The sequence below is a fragment of the Prosopis cineraria genome, unplaced genomic scaffold (genome assembly GCF_029017545.1).
Source record: "Prosopis cineraria cultivar Desert tree isolate PC_DT_omini unplaced genomic scaffold, ASM2901754v1 PC2, whole genome shotgun sequence".
NCBI lineage: Eukaryota > Viridiplantae > Streptophyta > Magnoliopsida > Fabales > Fabaceae > Prosopis > Prosopis cineraria.
This window is the reverse complement of record NW_026555333.1, coordinates 35,326,785-35,347,473: the sequence shown is the minus strand read 5'-3', so window position 1 is coordinate 35,347,473 and position 20,689 is coordinate 35,326,785. Positions and strand designations below refer to the sequence as shown.

The 20,689-nt window shown below is 31.7% G+C and overlaps 1 protein-coding gene across 1 annotated transcript; it reads right to left on the bottom strand.

Moving 5' to 3' along the window:
• Positions 1–448: 448 nt before the first annotated feature.
• Positions 449–15,585, bottom strand: LOC129302722 (uncharacterized). The gene is made up of 5 exons (XM_054941616.1): positions 14,443–15,585; positions 12,821–12,902; positions 696–896; positions 505–610; positions 449–455 (listed from the first exon to the last, which is right to left on the bottom strand). Exons 2-5 carry the CDS (start codon positions 12,843–12,845, stop codon positions 449–451), a joined length of 339 nt encoding a protein of 112 aa, XP_054797591.1. The 5' UTR covers positions 12,846–12,902; positions 14,443–15,585.
• Between the last annotated feature and the right edge of the window lie 5,104 nt (positions 15,586–20,689).

Below are 20,689 nucleotides of genomic sequence, written 5' to 3'. Positions count from 1 at the left end.
TCATTTGAATGCATAATATCCTTTAATGTCCTATCAAAAGCTTCTATGCAATACCGTTGAACCATTGGTGCCTCATCCCAAATAATCAATCTAGTGCATTGAATTAAACGTGCCAAGGGAGAGTTTTGTTTAATACAACAAACAGAATCCTCTGTTATTTGGATAGGAATGGCAAACCTGGAATGCGCTGTCCTTCCAGAAGGCAATAAAGTAGCAGCAATGCCACTTGATGCAACAGTTAGGACAATCTCTCCTTTCGCACGAAGTGATGAAGACAAAGCATTCCATAAGAAAGTCTTTCCAGTTCCCCCGTAACCATAGACAAAGAAAAAACCACCATAGGGGGAGTAAACTGATGACATGACATTGTCAAAGACATGTTTTTGCTCAGAGTTAAGAGATTTTACCAACTTTGTAGCTTCTATACCCAAGGCTTGACGATCATAGTTTAATTCCTGTAGCATTAAATGATTTGTGACATCAAAGTTTGATGTTACTACTGGCAATGGAAGTGACGAAAAATCTTGCAATGACTTGCCATTACTATGAAGAAGTGAATCAATCTCACGAAGTGCAGCTTCTTCCTTTGCAACCAGTGGCACATTAATATCTACAATAATTAATAAGGTCAATTATAAGCATTAACTTATGTTGACAATGCAAATAATAAAAGATTATTTAGATTTGCAATTTACCTGACAAGGTTGGATCATTTCGTGGGATGTATAATAAATCTTCAGACAATATCTCAGAAGTATTACTCCATACAAAATCCGGCCGACTCAAGCATGAGCAAAGTAGCATAGTGACAAACATCCTTCTCAACTGAACTCCCGAAGCCCAAACTGAAGCCTCCCTAATTGCATTGATGTACTCCCTATCATCATCCAATAAACCTAGTGCAAAGCAAGCATCTTTGAAGGTTGGATATATAACACCATTAACCGTCTTAATATCATCAAATGAAGTAGGGCCCTTGACTTTTGTCAATAGTATTCTAAGGAAGTAAAGTTCTCCTGATGATGGTGACACGTGAGTTATTCTACCTACTGCAAAACCTCTTTTTCTTTCTTTCCAAGCTCTTTTATTCCTTTCATAGACATAATGATGTGGGAATTCAGAATATGTAAGAGTTTTGGCAAGATCTTGGTTACCATTCATTTCCATCCAAGCTAAAAATTGTGATTCACATACTCTTGGCTTATCTAACAACTCTGCCACGTCGTCTGTATTTGAGTAAACTATAGGTTGCTGATTTGGTAAATGAAAACTTAGTCTTTCAACAGAAGGATGTCTGTGGTGGATGTCAAATCCAAATATACGCCAGGATCCCTCACAAGCAGAAATATATCTACAGTTATAATACTGCTGAATCTCGTCACTGTTGTCATATATTGTTGCCACCACTCTATCATTTCCTTTGCTGATGTACTTAAATAAGTACTTGATAGAAGTGGAATGATTGCATTTCTCAACATTGATATGAGCTTGAAACATGGTAAGAAGGACAGAGTTATATGGGACAACAAATCTATTGTCTAAATGAATACCCTTTACTTCAATATCTCTCCCATCATTTCTTCTTTTATATGTAGGGTATCCATCTTCATCAATCACTGTTTGGTTGTTGAATTTTTTAGGGAAATATTTACTGCATTTCTTATCCTTCATGCACGGTGACTTGGGATTGCTTGTACCACATGGACCATGCATCATAAATCTCTTGACCAAATCATACAATTTTGGCGAGGTATGCTTATCTGGGATTTCTGCAAAGATTACCCTGTCGACACCATCCGAGTCATTGATTTTATCATGCTTGTCAAGGAACAAAAGTATATGGGCATGAGGTAAACCCCTCTTCTGAAATTCAATAGTATATACCTCTGTATATAAAGAAGATATAATAAGAAGAAGTCCAAACATAGAGAGATTAAAAGCTAGAAAAAATGGAGGTAATAATTTAAAAATGAAAGTAATAAATTATAAGAAAAAATATACATTTGAATAGTCATGGAATTTTACCTGCACGTATAGTTCCAAAAATTTTCTTTTCTTTAATTGTCTTCATCATCGATTTCAACTTCAATTTGAATACCCTAGATAATATATCTGGCCGATCTGATGGAGATATAAAATTTCGATCACAAAACCTAGTAATTTCTGGCCATGCTGGATTGCAAGTGAAAGTAAGAAATATATCTGGATATCCTGCCCAACGACAAATAGCCATAGCATCTTGATAATTTTGAAGCATGTATCTTGCTCCTCCTGTAAAAGAAGATGGCAAAATAATTCGCCTTCCAGTTGCACTTGCATTTCTTTCTCCATTGATCAATGCATCTGACAACCCTTGATACAAATCAACTCTAAGCTCCTTTTGATGAGTCCTGACCCATAATAGTCTTTGTGATTCAATCATTGTATATCCATCTACAATGAACTGCTGTAATAATCTACGGGCATGAAGTAATATTGATACCTCATTTTGATGGGACATAAGTCTGTAAGAGAAGTATTCTCGCATGCTGACTTTCTTTTTCTTCTTTGTTCTAGTCAATGTTTCCTCTCGATGATCAATATCATCCCTATATCCATCCTCACCAAATGGGAATAGAATAGGATATTGAAGAGGAAGATAAGATGCATGCAATTCACTAATACGTTGAGGAGATCCTGATAATTCTTCTATGATAATATCTCTCCTACCGAATGACATGTCTATATCGCCGACGACTAATGCTGCAACTTCAGAGGCAGACGGAAGATTGTAGTTACGACCATCATGCTGCCTTGTACCAATCAAGCATAACTTCAATTCATTATAGGCATGGTTTTTGATTAGTGACGAGGCCATTCGGTATTGCTTCACAAAAGGATTGAACTCATCTAAGACATCTTTAAGAAGATGAACTATAACATGATCAATCTTCAAACCTGTATGATGGTTGCTGATATAATTGAAATGCCAATGTTAGTATTCATCAAACTTTTATTATTAAATATGATAAAAATTTGAAAAAGGAAATTACCTTACTGCAGCTATTCTATTTGTAACTTCATTTTCAGTATCATAAATGTATAGTTGTGAGTACACAGGTCTAGCTCCTTCCAAGGGTAGTAAACTTCCAATCATGTGGTAATTCATTCCAGACAATATAAAAGAATAAGGACCACCACCAGAGTTAATTGAATGGTTGATCTTTCCACCCATAGATGTAAATGAAAACATGTTGTTGTATTGTCTTATATTTGCTAAGAAATCCTTTGAATGCATAGACTTCTTGTCAAAGAATAGTCTCTCTAACATTGGTGGCGGTGGATGTATGGTTGGTAATACAACCTTGCCCTTAAGGCAACAAATTGAGAATTCCATGGTTCTTCTAAATGTGTCTTTTTTGACACGCTCATTCAACCATAGTTCAGCTCCACAAAATATGCATATCTCAGTAGGATCTCCTTCATCTATATATTCTATATATTATTGTTAATAAGTTAGTACTTATTACTCAAAGTGATGCAAGATTAGAATAAATATTGTTCTGATAAAGATTTAAAAAAAATGATATAATATATTGATAACTTATATGTTGACATAAAGGGAAACCAATTAAGATGAGTGATAAATAGAAATCATATTAAATCAAAAAAAGAAGAGGTATAAAAATACAGTGTTACAAAATGCTCATAAATAATAGTTTCTTTAAAAAATACAATTGTAGGTACCAATTAAAAATAAATATATTCATGAATATATTTGACATTATAAATATAATTGATTTTATCTATGAAAGGTTTGTGAAAGACCTTTAAATAGTGGTTGAAACATCATGTAATGAGGTGGCTACTTTTTTAATGATAGGCTAATGTATTTTGACATATTAAAAAGTTTTTATGCATATAATGGAAAGTTTATGGAGATACGCAATTTACACAATTCAAAAATACCAAAGTGTAAAATATAATGTTTATAACACATAAGCAATTAATTATAAAATTATAAGTAACAGTTCATAATATTATGATGAAGATGATAAGCATTATACCTGGTGCAATGCCTTCCTTTTGATTATCCTCAGTGTTATGATTTTGTATGGTGTCTAATTCATCTAGAAAAAATGTAAAAAAAAAAAAAGGTACAAAAAAAATAGAACTTATTCATAAAATAATATTTATATATTTATAAATTGAGATAATATATTTTTAACATATAAATCATAAAGTAATTACTTATCTAAAAATAACTTAAATAAATGGAAACATATATTACCTCCAGATTGTCCATTGGAGTGTTCGCTATCATCATGAATTTCGTCATTATTAAAATCATAATTGAATTGAAAATCTTTATATTTGATTTCAAGACCTGTAAGAAAACAATTCATGCATCATGGAAACTAATATGAAATGTTCTTGCAATAACAATGACAATAGTCTTACCTGTTGAGCGAGAAGGTTGGTCATTGATCCTAATATTATTTGGATTCATGATAACTGCAAATAATTAGGTTGACCTTGTTCATTCAATTCATTCAATGTATAAAATAATCAAGTGATGTAATAAAATATTTATTTAAACATTGAATTTACAGTGGGGATGTGACTATACCTTTTTCTGTTTTGTGCTTTCTATTACTGGATTTTCCAATTGATATTTGTGTAGTGGTTTCATTGCTAATGTTTTGGTTACCAATCTCAATAGCTTTGAACCTAGCACTCTTTCGCTGATAAACATTCTCTTCCAAATATGAACATGAAACCCAACCAAATGATGTTTCCAATTAGTTATGCAATGTAAAAGATGATGAGGAAACAGTATGTGGAGATATTGTAATAGGAAAACAAAGATATTAACTTAAACCATATGTTCACCTGCCTTCGGTATGGTCTGAAATCTTTGACATAAATTTTTTGCTACATTTGTCAAGTCCTTCAAAGCTTTTCTTTTCTGTCTAGTTTTTAACCCTTTTTTCATATCTTGTGAGAATATTGTATTTGACTGTGTACATCGAAAACTGCATTCTGGGCTGGTTAGACAAGTTGAGATATTTTGAATGGATTGAGGACTATTGCCAGGTTGCAAGTTATCTATCATCAGCAAAGACAAGATATACTTGAGACAAGCTTGAGGTATATGTGAATGCATTTTAGTGGTTACAAAATAAACATACCTGCGACAGTTTCAGAAATGATGCTTGTGCATCTATCTTCTTGTGTCTGTGTTGCTTCATTTTCTGAGAAAATGATTCTTCTCTTCCTCGGCATTATGGAAAAGTGAAACTGTTTGGGGCGTTAATCTGAAACAGGAGGAGAAATAAGCCTTGTCTGAAGCGTATGAGCATCTGTCATGTGTGAATAAAAAACAACTTGCTTCAAGAGATGCATGTAATATGTTTGTTTCCCATTTTTTTAGTTCACAGAACCCATGACGTGTGAAAGTGACAGCACTTGGTAGCATTCTGAAATTTCATGTAAAGATATATATATATATATATATTATAAAGCATGTAGTTTGCAAACTTAAAGGTGGGTCAATAGAAAAAGTGTTTTTTCCGTTTTTATGTAATTGGCTCAATAAGGTTGTCAAGTTCATAGGTCAAAGCAAGTATCCTTTCTCATTTGTCCCTTCAGTGTTTTCAATTGGGCCATCAATCCATAAAGTTTGTCCTAACTATCTACTTGTTATAATAAAAAGTTAACTTGAGTGCATGTTCCCATAAAGGATAAAGCGATTTAGAGTATCCCATAAGATATGTTAAAAACCATCAAATTTCAATAAAGGTGATAGTAATTTCAAAAGATAATATAATTTTCAAAAAAACATGATGGATGGTAATGTTCCAAAGCCATATAGATGTATAATTAGCATTAAATCAGTAGGCCTTACTTAGGTGTCATTCCAGCAAAATATGTGTTTATTTATTTAATTAATTATCCAAAAACATATAATTGGTTATTAATTTATTGTCCATTTAATTGATATTTGTCTTGATTCCAATGCTAATTAAGCACAGATTAATTCTCATTTCTCTAATCCTTATCATCATTTTATTCATCATTAAGTACTTTGAATATCTTTCCTGATGATCTGTTGAAGTGTTAATTAATATCAGAGTTTAAACACTATAGAATACTTTAAAAACAACAAAATTAAACTAAAAATAGCACACTCTTTGATAACAATAATTTGGTTCTAATACATGACACAATAACATAACAACGAAGCTAAGGAAATAAGGAAGAACTAAACACCAACAACATTGAAAGTCTTAAACTAAAACATAACAACCACGGACACTAAAGAACATAAACTAAACAACAATAAACATTAATACATAAAGTGCAGTCCTAGCTATAAGCTGGTATTCTACACTACTTTTCTTGCTTGATAGCTTTAATTGGCTTTGGCAGCGAGGCAAAAGATGCATGCACTTGAGAAGACTTTTCAATCTCATCAACAACAGCAGATCTCTTCATAGCATTTCTCCTCTTTCCCTTCATGTAGGTGGTGGAAGGGACAGTTTTTGCAGCAATCAGTTGAGACACATCCATCTCATCAAGCCCAGCATTAATATCATTACTATGGAAGTCAGTTGGTGAATCTTTGGCATCATTGTCAACAACAATAGGGTTTTCCATGTTTGTCTTTTCTCCCTATCAAATGGAAAGGATGTTTAGAAATACATAAAACATATGATATAAGATTAAGTATAGACAAAATTATGTCACCTTAACTACATCTTCCTCAGTAGAAACTTCTTTGATACCTTCACCAATACCTCCATCAGATTGTTCTTCTACCTATATAAACAATAAGGTGCATCACTTAAAAACTAAATACTCATAAATGGCTAACTCCCTAACAAACACTTAATAGATCGTATTGTATATTATAAAGGAGTGTAATAAAAATTACATCAACTGCTTCAATGAATTGATTCATTAAATCGCCACATTCAGTATACTGAAGTACACTGATACTTGAAGATGGATATTCTTTATTGTAGCCATTAAGTTTCAACTTTAATAGCATTTTCCTGCCAACCAGCTGATCCAACTCATATGGGAAGTCATAGGATCGCTTATCCTTCAAGTAAATTAATGTCTTGGTTAGAAACTAATAACTTTATTCAACTATACATACACAACACTAAATAGGAAAACATGTATACCTCATGAAGAATGACCTTAAGCTCTGTTGCTGTTTGTCCTAATAGTTGTATAGCCAACTTGTCCCAGAAAACAACATTAACCTTACCAGTTTCATCTTCCACTGTATAGTGTAATTTCAGCCTATAAAAAGGAACAAATTAATCAAACTTAACATGAACCAATCAAGAAATTTGAGATTTTAAATTAGACTTGTTCCAGTTATATATATATCATAAATTGAATTAGATATTTACTTTGTCTCAATAGATGCAGGTTTCTTTTTACACAATGGGCAATACAAAGAACCATTCTGAGGCTTAGGCTTAGATGCACATTTTGAACACCCATCATAATTCCAGCCATTTCGAGTGTCCAGCTTGATAATCACACAGCTTATCAAGAAACTTGATTCCTACAATGTTAAGGAGATAGTATCATTATCTTTCCTCATGTACATGTTTGACTTGGAAAGTGAATATACTAACAGCTGGTTGGTCATGAATTTGGGCAATATTTATTTTCCTTGTGTTTCTCATCATATTGGATGCTGAAGTTTGAGTTGATGGTTGGCTGATGCTCTGAGCAGAGGTACATATCATTGGTGATGTCATCTCCTTCACACTAATCATAATATAAATGTGTAGGTGATCATTAAACATGTTATATAAATTATTCTTTTAGGTCGACACCCACAAAATTATTAATCAAACTAACCTATCCATCATCTCCTTCACCTCTTTTATGGCCAAATTATAAAGAACCCTAGTAGCATTAAAAGAGCTGGATATTTGAGGTCTCCCTGTCACAATATAAAGTTACTTAATTTATTAGTATGATTGAACAAATACAAAGTTAGAAAATGAAGGAACCAAATACTGTCATTACCATCTTCAGTGAAGCCTATTCTGCACAGATTGATAACAACCACAATAGGGCCTTCTTTATGTTCAAGTTGTGCCATGTATGCATTAGTAGAGCATTCATCATATAGAACTAACTCGACATCATTATCACTATAGAATAAAGATGCAAGAATGATGGTCATCAATATTTAGTAAGTGCTTGAACATAATGTCATAATAGGCAAAAGAAAGTGAAAAGAAATGTAAGAAAAATTGAGCATACTCCTTGTCCACCAACAACATGCGGAGTTTGTGCTTAGTCTCATTATCCTTGCGATACTCCTCAAGATTACTTATCTTCTTCAAGTAACCTATGACATCTGCAAAATAATGGATTTGGAGTTAGATATTTATGTAATACACCTTATATAAGAAACAGTACTTGCATGGAGCAAACTCACCAAATAGATGGTCAATCATTTTTTCGTCAGTGACTTTCTTGATCTCGGATATTGGAAAGAATGAAAATAAGTCAGGAATTGACGCTGCATCTTCCCTTATATATGTTTGCTGGCTGAATGCTATCTTAAAAGGATGAGTGGTTGCTCTAAATTGGTTTTCATTTTTAGATAGCACAAAGTTGGCAATAAAGTAAACATGTCCTTCCAAAGGGAAAGATCTAAACTGATCATGAAGGCTCTTGTTCAAGACACTTGCTTGAATCTTGTTCCCCTGTGAGAAAAAATGAGGCATATCTATGAAAGGCAAGAAATAATGGAGAGATCAATGGAAGTAGCATTAAACATTATACAGATTTAAAATGAGTAAACAGTATCATATAAATTACAAGGCACCTCAACGTCAACTAAGATCATGGTTATGCAGAATAGTTCATTGGGTGCTGATTTATGGAAAACATTCCACTTCCTGTGGATTCGAACGATAATTTTCCACCTATCAGTACCATCATGCAGCTGGCTAATCAAAGAAGTTGTAGACATTGTTTAGAGTAGGCAAGTGTTATATGGAAGATAGTGATTAGAAGGGTATGAAGAAATGGAGGCTGTATATGCAAGGTTATATAGATGTAGAAGTGCATTCCATTTGGTGGGGAAATTGTAGTGAATTAGGATAATTTCTATTATATATTTTATCATTTTTATTTAATGAATTAGAATTAGAAGTATATTCTGGAATTTATGCACAAATATGGTAGCTGACAATACATCTATTGAAGCATGAAACAGCAGGGGTATCATGAAATGGAAAAAGATTGTGTGTCCTGAGTATTTAGGCATCTTTCAGTGATAGGACAAAACATTTAAAAGAAGTTGACCATTGATTTTGAAAAGATATTTAGAATGGATATGATAGAGCAATGGATGTTGTATATAGTAAAGAAGAGTGAGTTTTAACCTTTTTCTGTACAAACACGTAAAGGATATGAATAAAGACATTGAGGAGTGTAAAAATAAAATATTCACACATTCCAAAGATATCAGTGGGAGCTGTGTTTCTTAAAAAGCAGCTAGCCTTAGGTTTGAAAGGATACCTAGAGAAAGCCAAACTTCTGTTTTGACTCAACTTAGGGATTTAGACATGCAAAGGACTTCTAAATGGAATACATGATTACTTTAGAAACTGGCAATACATGTATTGAAGCATCATGCAGCAGGGAAATATGAAAATAGAAGGTGGCCTGCTATTGGAAAGGCCAAAATAATGAAACTCTTTCTACACTAAAAGCTGCAATAAGAACAATGCAGATTAAGCTATTACAACAGGCAATGGAATGATAAGGAAAAAGGATGAAAAGTTATTTCACGATAGGTAGTGTAAAGTTAAGAACTACCTAGAGAAGGCCAAACTTTTGTTTGATTCGTCATTAAGATTCATGCATGGAAAGAACATCCAAATGGAATCTTAAACTGGCAATACATGTATTGAAGCATCATACAGCAAGGAAATATGAAAATAGAAGGTGGCCTGCTATTGGAAAGGCCAAAATAATGAAACTCTTTCTACACTAAAAGCGGCAATAAGAACAATGCAGATTAAGCTATTACAACAGGCAATGGAATGATAAGGAAAAGGGATGAAAAGTTATTTCACGATAGGTAGTGTAAAGTTAAGAACTACCTAGAGAAGGCCAAACTTTTGTTTGATTCGTCATTAAGATTCATGCATGGAAAGAACATCCAAATGGAATCTATACACAAATATGTTACCTGACAATACATCCATTGAAGCATGAAACAACAGGGGTATCATGTAATGGAAAAAGATTGTGTGTCCTGAGTATTTGGGCATCTTTCAGTGATAGGACAAAATATTTAAAAGAAGTTAACCATTGATTTTAAATAGATATTTGGAATGAATATGATAGAGCAGTAGATGTTGTATATAGTAAAGAAGAGTGGGTTTTAACCTTTTTTCTGTACAGACATGTAAAGGATATGAATAAAGACATTGAGGAGTGTAAAAATAAAATATTCACACATTCCAAAGATATCAGTGAAAGCTATGTTTTTTAAAAAGCAGCTGACCTTAGGTTTGAAAGGATACTTAAAGAAGGCCAGACTTTTGTTTTGACTCATCTTAAGGATTTAGACATGCAAAGGACTTCCAAATGGAATATATGACTACCTTAGAAGCTAGCCATACATGTATTGAAGCATCGTACAGCAGGGTTTTAATCTTATGTAAATAGATAATGTGTCCAGAATATTTGGCCTTCTTTTAATGATAGGACAAAACATTCACTAAATTTTGACCAATGATTTTGAATAGATATTTAGAATGGAAATGATAGAGCATGAGATGTTTTATATATTAATAAGAGTACGTTTTACATTTGTCCTTTGCAAACATGTAACTGTGTGGGAGAAAACACACTATTTTCTTGGGAAAAAAAATTCATACAATCCAAGTAAATCTGTAAAAACTGTGGTTTTTAAGAAGCAGGTGAACCTAGGTTTACAAGGATACCTAGAAGAGGCCAATCTTTTTTTTAATTCACAGCAGGGATTATCAGACGCAAAGGACTTCAAAATTTAATGAATGCACAAATCTAGAAGCTGGGAATACCTGTACAGAAACTCAGATTTTGAAAGTATATCTATAAAAGCTGTGTTTTTGAAAAAGCAGCTGACTCTAGATTTGAAGTTAAAAAAAGATATATAGAGAAGGCCGAACATATATTAAAAAGTTGCCCATGGATTTAAAATAGATATTTAGAATGGATATGATAGAGCAGCAGGTGTTGTAGATATTAATAAGAGTAGATTTTAACTTTTTCATGATTGTGACTTGTCAAGGACGTGGGAGAAAACACACTCATGAATGTAAATATATAATATTCACACATTCCAAGGTATACTGAAAAAGCTGTGCTTTTTAAAAAAGCATTTTAAAGGGATATCTAGATAATAGTGATATTTAAAAAAATAATATTAAACCAGGCAATTGGCCTTGATTAAATTAGAAGCATGACAGGTATCACTGTTCTTTCTCATTTGGATTTATGCTAGAAAAAAACGTGATATACACAAATAAGGAAGGTTGCTATAATGTGTTTAATTCAGATATTCTTATTAATATGATTTGACCTCTAAAGAACTACTGAAACAGCTTTAACAAAAAGATCTGAGTTCTGGTACATGTAGGCATTTAATGAGCAATGAAAACAAAATATCACATTCATCCATCACTTTAACCAAGATTTGTAGCAGAATAATCACAGGATGACTATTCGCAGTTAACACAAAATTCCAAGAACATTAATAAATATGTGAAAACAAACAGACTCAGATAAAGATTGTAATGGATGTAGAATGAAATCAATGTTAAATATTTAATTAGTATACAATCAAACTCTAATATCTTTGGTTATAAATAGGTGATACCTCCAGCACACTCATTTAAAGTTAAAAATATCTCTTCATTGGTATTCGACCGGTATATTACTTTTACATAATAGGTAAAAAGATGAATTGCCCCCCTTAAAAAGGTAAACCGAAATGAATGGCTGATGTTTTATTATTTTCCCAACTAATATCTTTGACTATAAATATGCCAAACCTCCAACATGCTCATTTGAAGATTCATAACACATGCTATATCAAAACAACTGATTATGAGCCATTACGTTTGTTTCTTAGAGCATGAGTTGAATGCACTCATTCAAGGATGGAGAGATTGCGGGATAACATGTATACGAGTGTGCTGTGGACCCATTATAGTGACGGACGAAGTGCAAGTGAGCTCAAGAACTACCTACTTTGAAGATTATATTTATGTAATGGGTATCATCCTAGTAGGTTAATGGAAAAACAGACTATGTAGTGTGAGTTTTGATGATTAGGGTAATAGTGAGTATGACATGTAATTGGAGTTATCTTGATTATATCGCACATTTAGTGGATATGTAAGGTAATTATCACATCTTTATATAAAAAAATGAGATGAATAAGTGCAATACATTAAAGCCCATGAGTTAAATATAAAAAACAACCAAGCAATAGAGAAATTATGACTAACATGCATGGTGAAACATTTAAATACTCGAGATACACATAAAGGACAAGACATTGTATAACTAAAAACTGAGAGAACTTGAATGCATTATTTATTTCATAATATAAATTTAAACAGAAGATTGAAGTCAATGAATTGTCATTAAGAATGAGCAATGATATGACATGGGGATACTTCTGAACTTGTAAACACGCGTTAAATTATACAATAGGTTTGGAAATAAAAAGTTTATGATGAGTTGATACTTTTAACAAAAGCATGTTGCAATAGCCATTTATATGGCATCATACCTGGTAAACATTGCCCTTTCCACATGATGACAAAAACATACTGAGCAGAGAATTATTGACTTTGACTGCCAAATATGTCATCCTGAATAATTTGCAATAGTATAATAAGATACAATAAAAAAATAATTGTCAACAAAATCCACATTGCATTTATAGAAACTATAATGTGGATCAAACCTTGTCATATAGAAGAAGTATAAGAATACATTGATCTTGGAGATTATACGTGCTAAACACAACACACACATAACTTTTTGGAATCTGTAACACATTGGACTTGGCAGTCACATAAGGAAGAAGGAGCAATCTAGTATAAGAAGATATACATGCAAAAATATGACCTTATAAAATTTGTGATTATTATGCAATTATACAAATTATAAATTTATAATAAGAAAGATAATGCCATTGGAATCTTTATTAGGTGAATGACTTCAAGTTGAAAGATTTAGGAGTGTAATAATTACTGTGTTCTTCATACACTACAAGTTAAAAGTAAACAATTACATATCATTACATATAACTACTAAAAATTACCAGGAATAACCCCATTAAACTGTTCATCACCATCTACTTTCTAAGTAATGAAAAGATTTTTGGCACCTAAACTTTCAAACTTAATGTTACACTAAAGCGTGTTATCTAACACTGATATAATCCGTGTTAGATAATACTATGTATTTGGAACTTGTATAAGCAAACATCGACGTAATGATATAAAACAACTACAAACAGAATTATAAACTTGCAAAAACTACCATTATTATACAATAACTGTATGATTTAATTATCAATATAATAATAATAATAATAATTTAAGTCCACCAATATAGGACGAATCCCTTATGAAAAAAACAATAATGATTGTTTAATTAGAGTTCTTGTGAGGTTTATGTTAGTGTTAAAGGACAAAATTAAAACATAACATGTGTCAACCAATTTCGTTCATTTATCAATGAACTCAATAAAAGTACATTATTTATAAAAGACATAATACATTGATCTTAAGAAAAGACTATAAGTACTCTGATCTTCATACACAAAGATATAAAAGTTAAAAATGTCATAGGATTACAAAACATCTCTACCAACAACCTACAATGGTCTTGGATCCCCAAAACCATCTGTTAACATTTATAAGCTGCTGCCAGCAAGGTCAGCATGTCCAAGGTTGGTGTACCAGCGGACTTTGGCAACATTTTTGAACTCCTGAAGGAAATCTCTGCCTGGGATAAATATTAAATACTCATAGTAAACATATTTAAGGTGATTTGTATAAGACACATGTGGGTATATCAATAATTAAAGGAAAATACGTGTATTGTTATTAGTACATGTATCCATGAAGGGAAAACACACAAACAGTCTGGTCCTTATTCTTTTAATTCATTTTAGGAATTTACACATGCAAATGATGTCCAAATAGAAGAAGTGCAGGAACGAAGAAGCATATGTGGAATCTCTTTTTAAAAAGCAGGTGACATTATCTTTAAAGTTTAGAATGGATGCATAAAGAAGGCACAACATATATTTAAAAGTTGACCATGGTTGTAAAAGAGATATTTGGAACGAATATGATAAAGCATTAGATGTTCTATATTTAAAAAGATAGTACAAATTACCAGGCAGTTTAAAAATAACAGCATACTTATATGACTGATATGTTGTCCAAGCATCCACAGCAGAATCTCCTTTTAAAAGACAATTCATCATGTCTCGACTTTGTGAGCCATGAAAAGAAATATAAATCAATATTGGAAATTAAAGGAAATAAGCAAGTATTTTGGTTAAGCAAAGAAAAAGATTTATAACTTTTAACAACAATTTTTTAAAAAGATATTGTATCATGATATACCAAAAAATAAGGACAGCAAAATGTTATAATAAGTAATTTATCATGTTATCATATTTATGCACAAATATGGTAGCTGACAATACATCTATTGAAGCATGAAACAGCAGGGGTATCACGAAATGGAAAAAGATTGTGTGTCCTGAGTATTTGGGCATCTTTCAGTGATAGGACGAAACATTTAAAAGAAGTTGACCATTGATTTTGAATAGATATTTGGAATGGATATGATAGAGCAATGGATGTTGTATATAGTAAAGAAGAGTGAGTTTTAACCTTTTTCTGTACAAACACGTAAAGGATATGAATAAAGACATTGAGGAGTGTAAAAATAAAATATTCACACATTCCAAAGATATCAGTGGCAATACATGATTACTTTAGAAACTGGCAATACATGTATTGAAGCATCATACAGCAAGGAAATATGAAAATAGAAGGTGGCCTGCTATTGGAAAGGCCAAAATAATGAAACTCTTTCTACACTAAAAGCTGCAATAAGAACAATGCAGATTAAGCTATTACAACAGGCAATGAAATGATAAGGAAAAGGGATGAAAAGTTATTTCACGATAGGTAGTGTAAAGTTAAGAACTACCTAGAGATGGCCAAACTTTTGTTTGATTCATCATTAAGATTCATGCATGGAAAGAACATCCAAGATAGCAAAATGTTATAATAAGTAATTTACTTTCCGCATACTATTTCAAGTATGTGGAGAAACCATTAAACATTAACTTGATCATGGTTTAAGAATAAAGTTTGAAAAAAACATGAAGTATAGAACCAAAATATTAAGTTATATCTTACTTTATGTCTGGCCAACTATTAACATTTCCATTGGAGTATCCTTAAGTGATAAAAAGGAAAGATAGAGTGTTGTAAGGCAAAGTTCAGGTTGCAATAGAGTATGAGTTAATATATGTTTCAAAAAAAAATCATAAGTATTGTCACCTATAAATCAAATACCATTAGGTTGATAGATCGTGCTCACTTCGGATAACCAAGATCGAGCTCATAGACTTCTTGGCCAACACAAGCATACATCTGATCTACTTTGATGAGTATATGCCAGGTTATCTTGGTTCGATCAAGATTGTTGAGTAGAACAAAATGATTTTTGTCTAATGCATTAACGTTATAGGCATCCATTCTGGGTTAGACAAAGGGAAAATAGAGAAGGATTAAATACAAAAAAATATATGGCCTTTGTATTAAAAAAAAAGTGAGCAGATGTCCTAATCAGGGGGTATGGTTAGATTGTGTTGAACTATAAGACCAGCAAATAAGGACAGAAATTGTTATAATAACTAAGTAAAAAAACATGCAAATAAATCAAGAGAAAATACATCATATACCAGTAAATACATTAACTTCACCCAGCTTTTAGACTGCAAGATACAACCCTAGGACGAGTTCGAGAAGAAGATGGAACGAGCGACGGCCGAATAGAAAAACAATCTCAAGACAGCTTCAAGGCTTCCATCGAGTTAGGATAATCATGCAGGAGGCTCCCAAAAACTATTTTAGAGTGACATTTCTGACCGATTGAAAGAGAAGGGCACCGTAGGGTTGGTGGAAGCAGAGTAAATTAGGGAGAATCTTGCCAAGAGAGAGAAAGGGTAGTGAATGGAGACGTCAAAGTGAGCTGCACGATTCAAACAGTGGGTAGTGTCAAATACTCTCAAATATTGGAGATTTTCTTTACACAATGTATATTGGTATAATTCAATGGATAAAACTTTGCATCCTCACTTTATCGTACATATTGAGGTGACTTCACCCATAGCAAGTAAAACACCAAAAATGCCCATCAGCCCCTTTGCTTTTTTGTAAGCTGCGAAGGAAGACATATTTCAGCTCTCTTGGAAATGCCGTAAATACCCCCATTTTACTGTTCATAAGCATTAAGTTTTGGAACTGTTATATATTATATATTGATTGTTGGTAACTAAAAAATAAAATATTGAAAATACATAAGGTGCCTACAGATCATTTGAAAGTCTAACCTCATTTGAAAATTCCCTTTATAAAAAATAAAAATTTTTAGGTTCAGAGTAATTTTTGCCCCTTAACTTTTCTTGAAGGGTCATTGGGTATTTTAAACTTAACTGTGAGTCAAATTTATATCTCAATGTTAAAAATTCTCTTACTCATCAACTTAACATTAACTTGTCATTTATCCACCATTAGACGTTAGTAGCCCCATATTGCATTTTTGATTTTTTTATTATAAAATATTGGGTTTGTCGTTATTTTTGCCCCTCAATTTTATTTCAAAAGGTCAGCGGGTACTTTGAACTCAAATATTTTATAGAGTTAAGAGTTATTTTTGTTTCTCAATTTTGCCTGAAGGGTCATTAGACACCCTAGGCTTAACTATAGATCAATTATATCTTTCAAGATTAAAGATTTTCCTCCCTCATCACCTTGCCATTAACTCGTTGTTTCTTCATCATTAGTAGCCCACATTGCACTTTTTTAAATTTTTTATTATAAAATATTGGGTTAAATGTCATTTTGCTCCTCAACTTACTCTAAAGGGTCAGTAGGCATCTTAATCTCAAATATTTTATAATAAAATATTTAAAAAATGTAATGTGGGACCCACTAACGATAAAACAGACAATGAGAAAATGACAGATTAATGAAGGAGAAAATTTTTAATATTAAGGGATAGAATTGACCTATAGTTAAGTTTATAATTAGGGTGCCCAATGATCTTTTGGATGAAGTTGAGGGGCAAAAATGACCTTTAAATTTATTGTATAATAAAAAAAAATAAAAAATGGAATATGAGGCCTCTAACAATGAAAATACAATGAGAAAATGGTAGGATGACGAGAGAGGGAATCTTTACTTTAATGTTGATTAATGAAATTGACACATCATTAAGTTTAGGGTGTCTAGTAACCTTTTAGATAAATTTGAGGGGGGAAAATGACCATTAATTCTAAATTGTTCAAGTGAGATTAATGCTTTCCATTAGTGGTGTGTTATGCAAATTTTATATTGACCGTGCATATTTTTAGGAGCCATACTACCAATAATTTAGTCCAAATTTAAAATAGATGAATTTTCAAACGAGATTAATACTTTTCAATAATATTATTTTTAGTTAGCAATAAATTAATTTAAGTATGAAATAAGTGTAGAATCAGGCTAGCACCTAAGGGGGGTAAATTGGATGTTCTTAAAATTTTCTTAAAAATTTTTCCCAACTAGAAGAATGATGCAAAGTTTAGAACAGTTTTACAATAAATTAGTGAGTAAGAAATGAATTTTTGAATAAATAGAATAGTAGATACAAATGACTTACCTTAGTTTAACCTACCATTGGGCCAATTTTCAGCCCTCAAGATCATATTTAAGATTTTTCACTACAAACATAAGCTTTAATAGGTATTTGCTATTATAGGACAAAACCACAAGACAAAATCAGTCTTGATTTTCAACAACACACTTATTTACGCAAGTAAGTTATTAGAATCATGTTTAGAAAAATGTTTATAACATTTCAAAGAGCTAAATGAGATAGCTTTTCACAACAGATACTCTAAAAAAAGAGCAAATATAAAACAATGAAAATTGACAAACTACTTGAGAGTTTTTTTCATAGAATAACAAATAAGAATTTAATGCAAGACATTAAATACTCATTCAATGTTATTAGCCGCTCATTTAAATAAAGTCTTATATATAGAACAATGTTTTTTGGACCATTGGAGACAGATTATAGCAATTTCCCGTTAGAGATGTTCTGAAGTGTCTAAGACAAATAAAGCACTTTTTCTACGACATGCATTCAATGTTGTCAAAACTCTCATTCACGTGTGAACAGGCATGATCCAAGTGTGGATGAGTTAACTTCCCTTTTAGGTCTCATATCACTTCACTTGATCCAAGCATGGACCAATTTTGGTTCAAGTATGTTTGATGAAGGTTGAAGCACGTTGCTTCATAATAAGCCTAAAACATGTGCGGTTAACTTCTAATCAAAGTGTGAATGAGTGTACAAAGGCATTTTGCCTCACTATGGTGTGAAACATGGTTGGGCACGTCTGAATCAAGCTTGAATAGCTTGTTCAGTGCTAATGTTCACTCTAAGTCAAACTTGAAGTTTAATAAGTGTTTTATTCATTCAAGCCTGGACTCAACAGAATCCAAGCATGGAGACACTCTTCAAGCTGCCACTTAGGATCAATCAAGTGTGGACAAAAATAACATCCAAGCATGAATCAGATTACATAAGCTTATTTATGACATTTCTCCACACTGCCAATCAAGCGTGGATACAAGTATGTTTAAGTGTGAACTAGCATGCAGTGCTATATCTCCACTTCTGATATTCTAATTCAAGCAAAGTTTAGTTATAGTTCGAGTTTGAATGAGATCCCCTAAGTTGTCTATATGCACAAGGAATAACCAAACATGCGTGGGACACTTACAATCAAAGCATGGATGGAGCAATGTAAATCATGAGTGCATGCAAATATGTGTCAAATACGCATGGATATTTCTTGTCCTTGAGTGGATAAGACTTTTGAAGACTAAAGGACTTATGAGCTTATTACTTTCTATATGATACAATTTTACTTTATATTTAAGCTCTCAATTAGTTTTCATAAATTTATTTAATGGAAGAATAAAATAAATATAAACCTATGTCAGTTCTATTTTTTCCTTGACTCTTTTTCTTTCTTTTGAGTGTAGTATGCATGTTACAACTTTGTTCTTTTTTTTCATGCTCACTTTCATTTCTTCATGTGTACTATTCTTGAGATAATTTCTTTAAATATTCTTCATGCATACTCTTTTTTTTTTTTTTTTGAGATTTATCACTTGATTCATGATACTCAATTTGCATAAATAATAAATATTTTTTTTTAAATTTTGTTATGATCAAAACATTTGATTGATATTTTTTACCTCAATAGCCACCTTTGTCATATCAATAATCTTAGCTAAATTATTTTCAGAAAAAAGTTGATAAGCTTTGAAAAAAAGAGTCAGCCTTGTCATTGCAGGTACTCCGTGACTGGATGATTGTTGTCGGATTTCCGGTTAAGGTGGATTGATTCTAGATGAAAGGACCAATGATCAAGTGTAAGGACTTCATTGGGGGAAAAGAAACGAAAAATCGTATAAGAATATATATAATGTTTAATTTTCCTTTCTCTCTTTTTTTCTCTTTTAACCAAAATGTCTGAGTCTCCCGATCCACGACACTAAAGAAAAAAGTCACACGGTAGTTAGAAAGTTAAATCATGAAAAAGAGAATGACAGATAAGTTTTTTAAAAAAATTAATTGATTAAAATGAGATTCTAAACATTAAACTAAAAATCAATTCTAAATTCCTTCATTAATTTATAATTTTATTATAATAAATTTGAATTTATTTTTTTAAATTTTAACATGATTGAAGAATAAAAATAATTATTTATTTTTTAATGATGTTAAACTTTAAAAACAAAATTATAAATTTATCACAATAAAATTGTAAAATAAAGAACTAAATTTATAAATTTTTAAAATTTAACAGTTGAGACTTCATTTGAATTAATTGGGATATGTATAAAGTTTATGATATGTTTTTATCAAGTAACTTTTTATTTTGATGAAGTTACCAATCTTCAAACACACTTGATAAAAAGATTTTTCATATAGTATCTAGAGTCATTTGATTTAAGATAAAAAGCAAGACTGAGGAGAAAAGGCAATGAAGAAAAAAAAAAAAATGAAAGATGAAATGAAAAATAAGATATTATAAGAAATGAAGAGAAAAAAGGTACAAGCCTGACGAGAAAAAACGAAGGGAATACACAAGAAAAAAGATATAGAGAAATCAAGTTAGTTGAACAAGGAGGTTCTTACTTGGGAAAGATAAATTAAATTCTAGAAAATAAGAAAATGATAAATAAGTATCATAAAATGGAGTAATTATCTTGAAGTCTTTATAGACTAATTTGATATAGATTTTTTTGCAAAATTAGTTTTTTCACTTTCAACAAAAAAA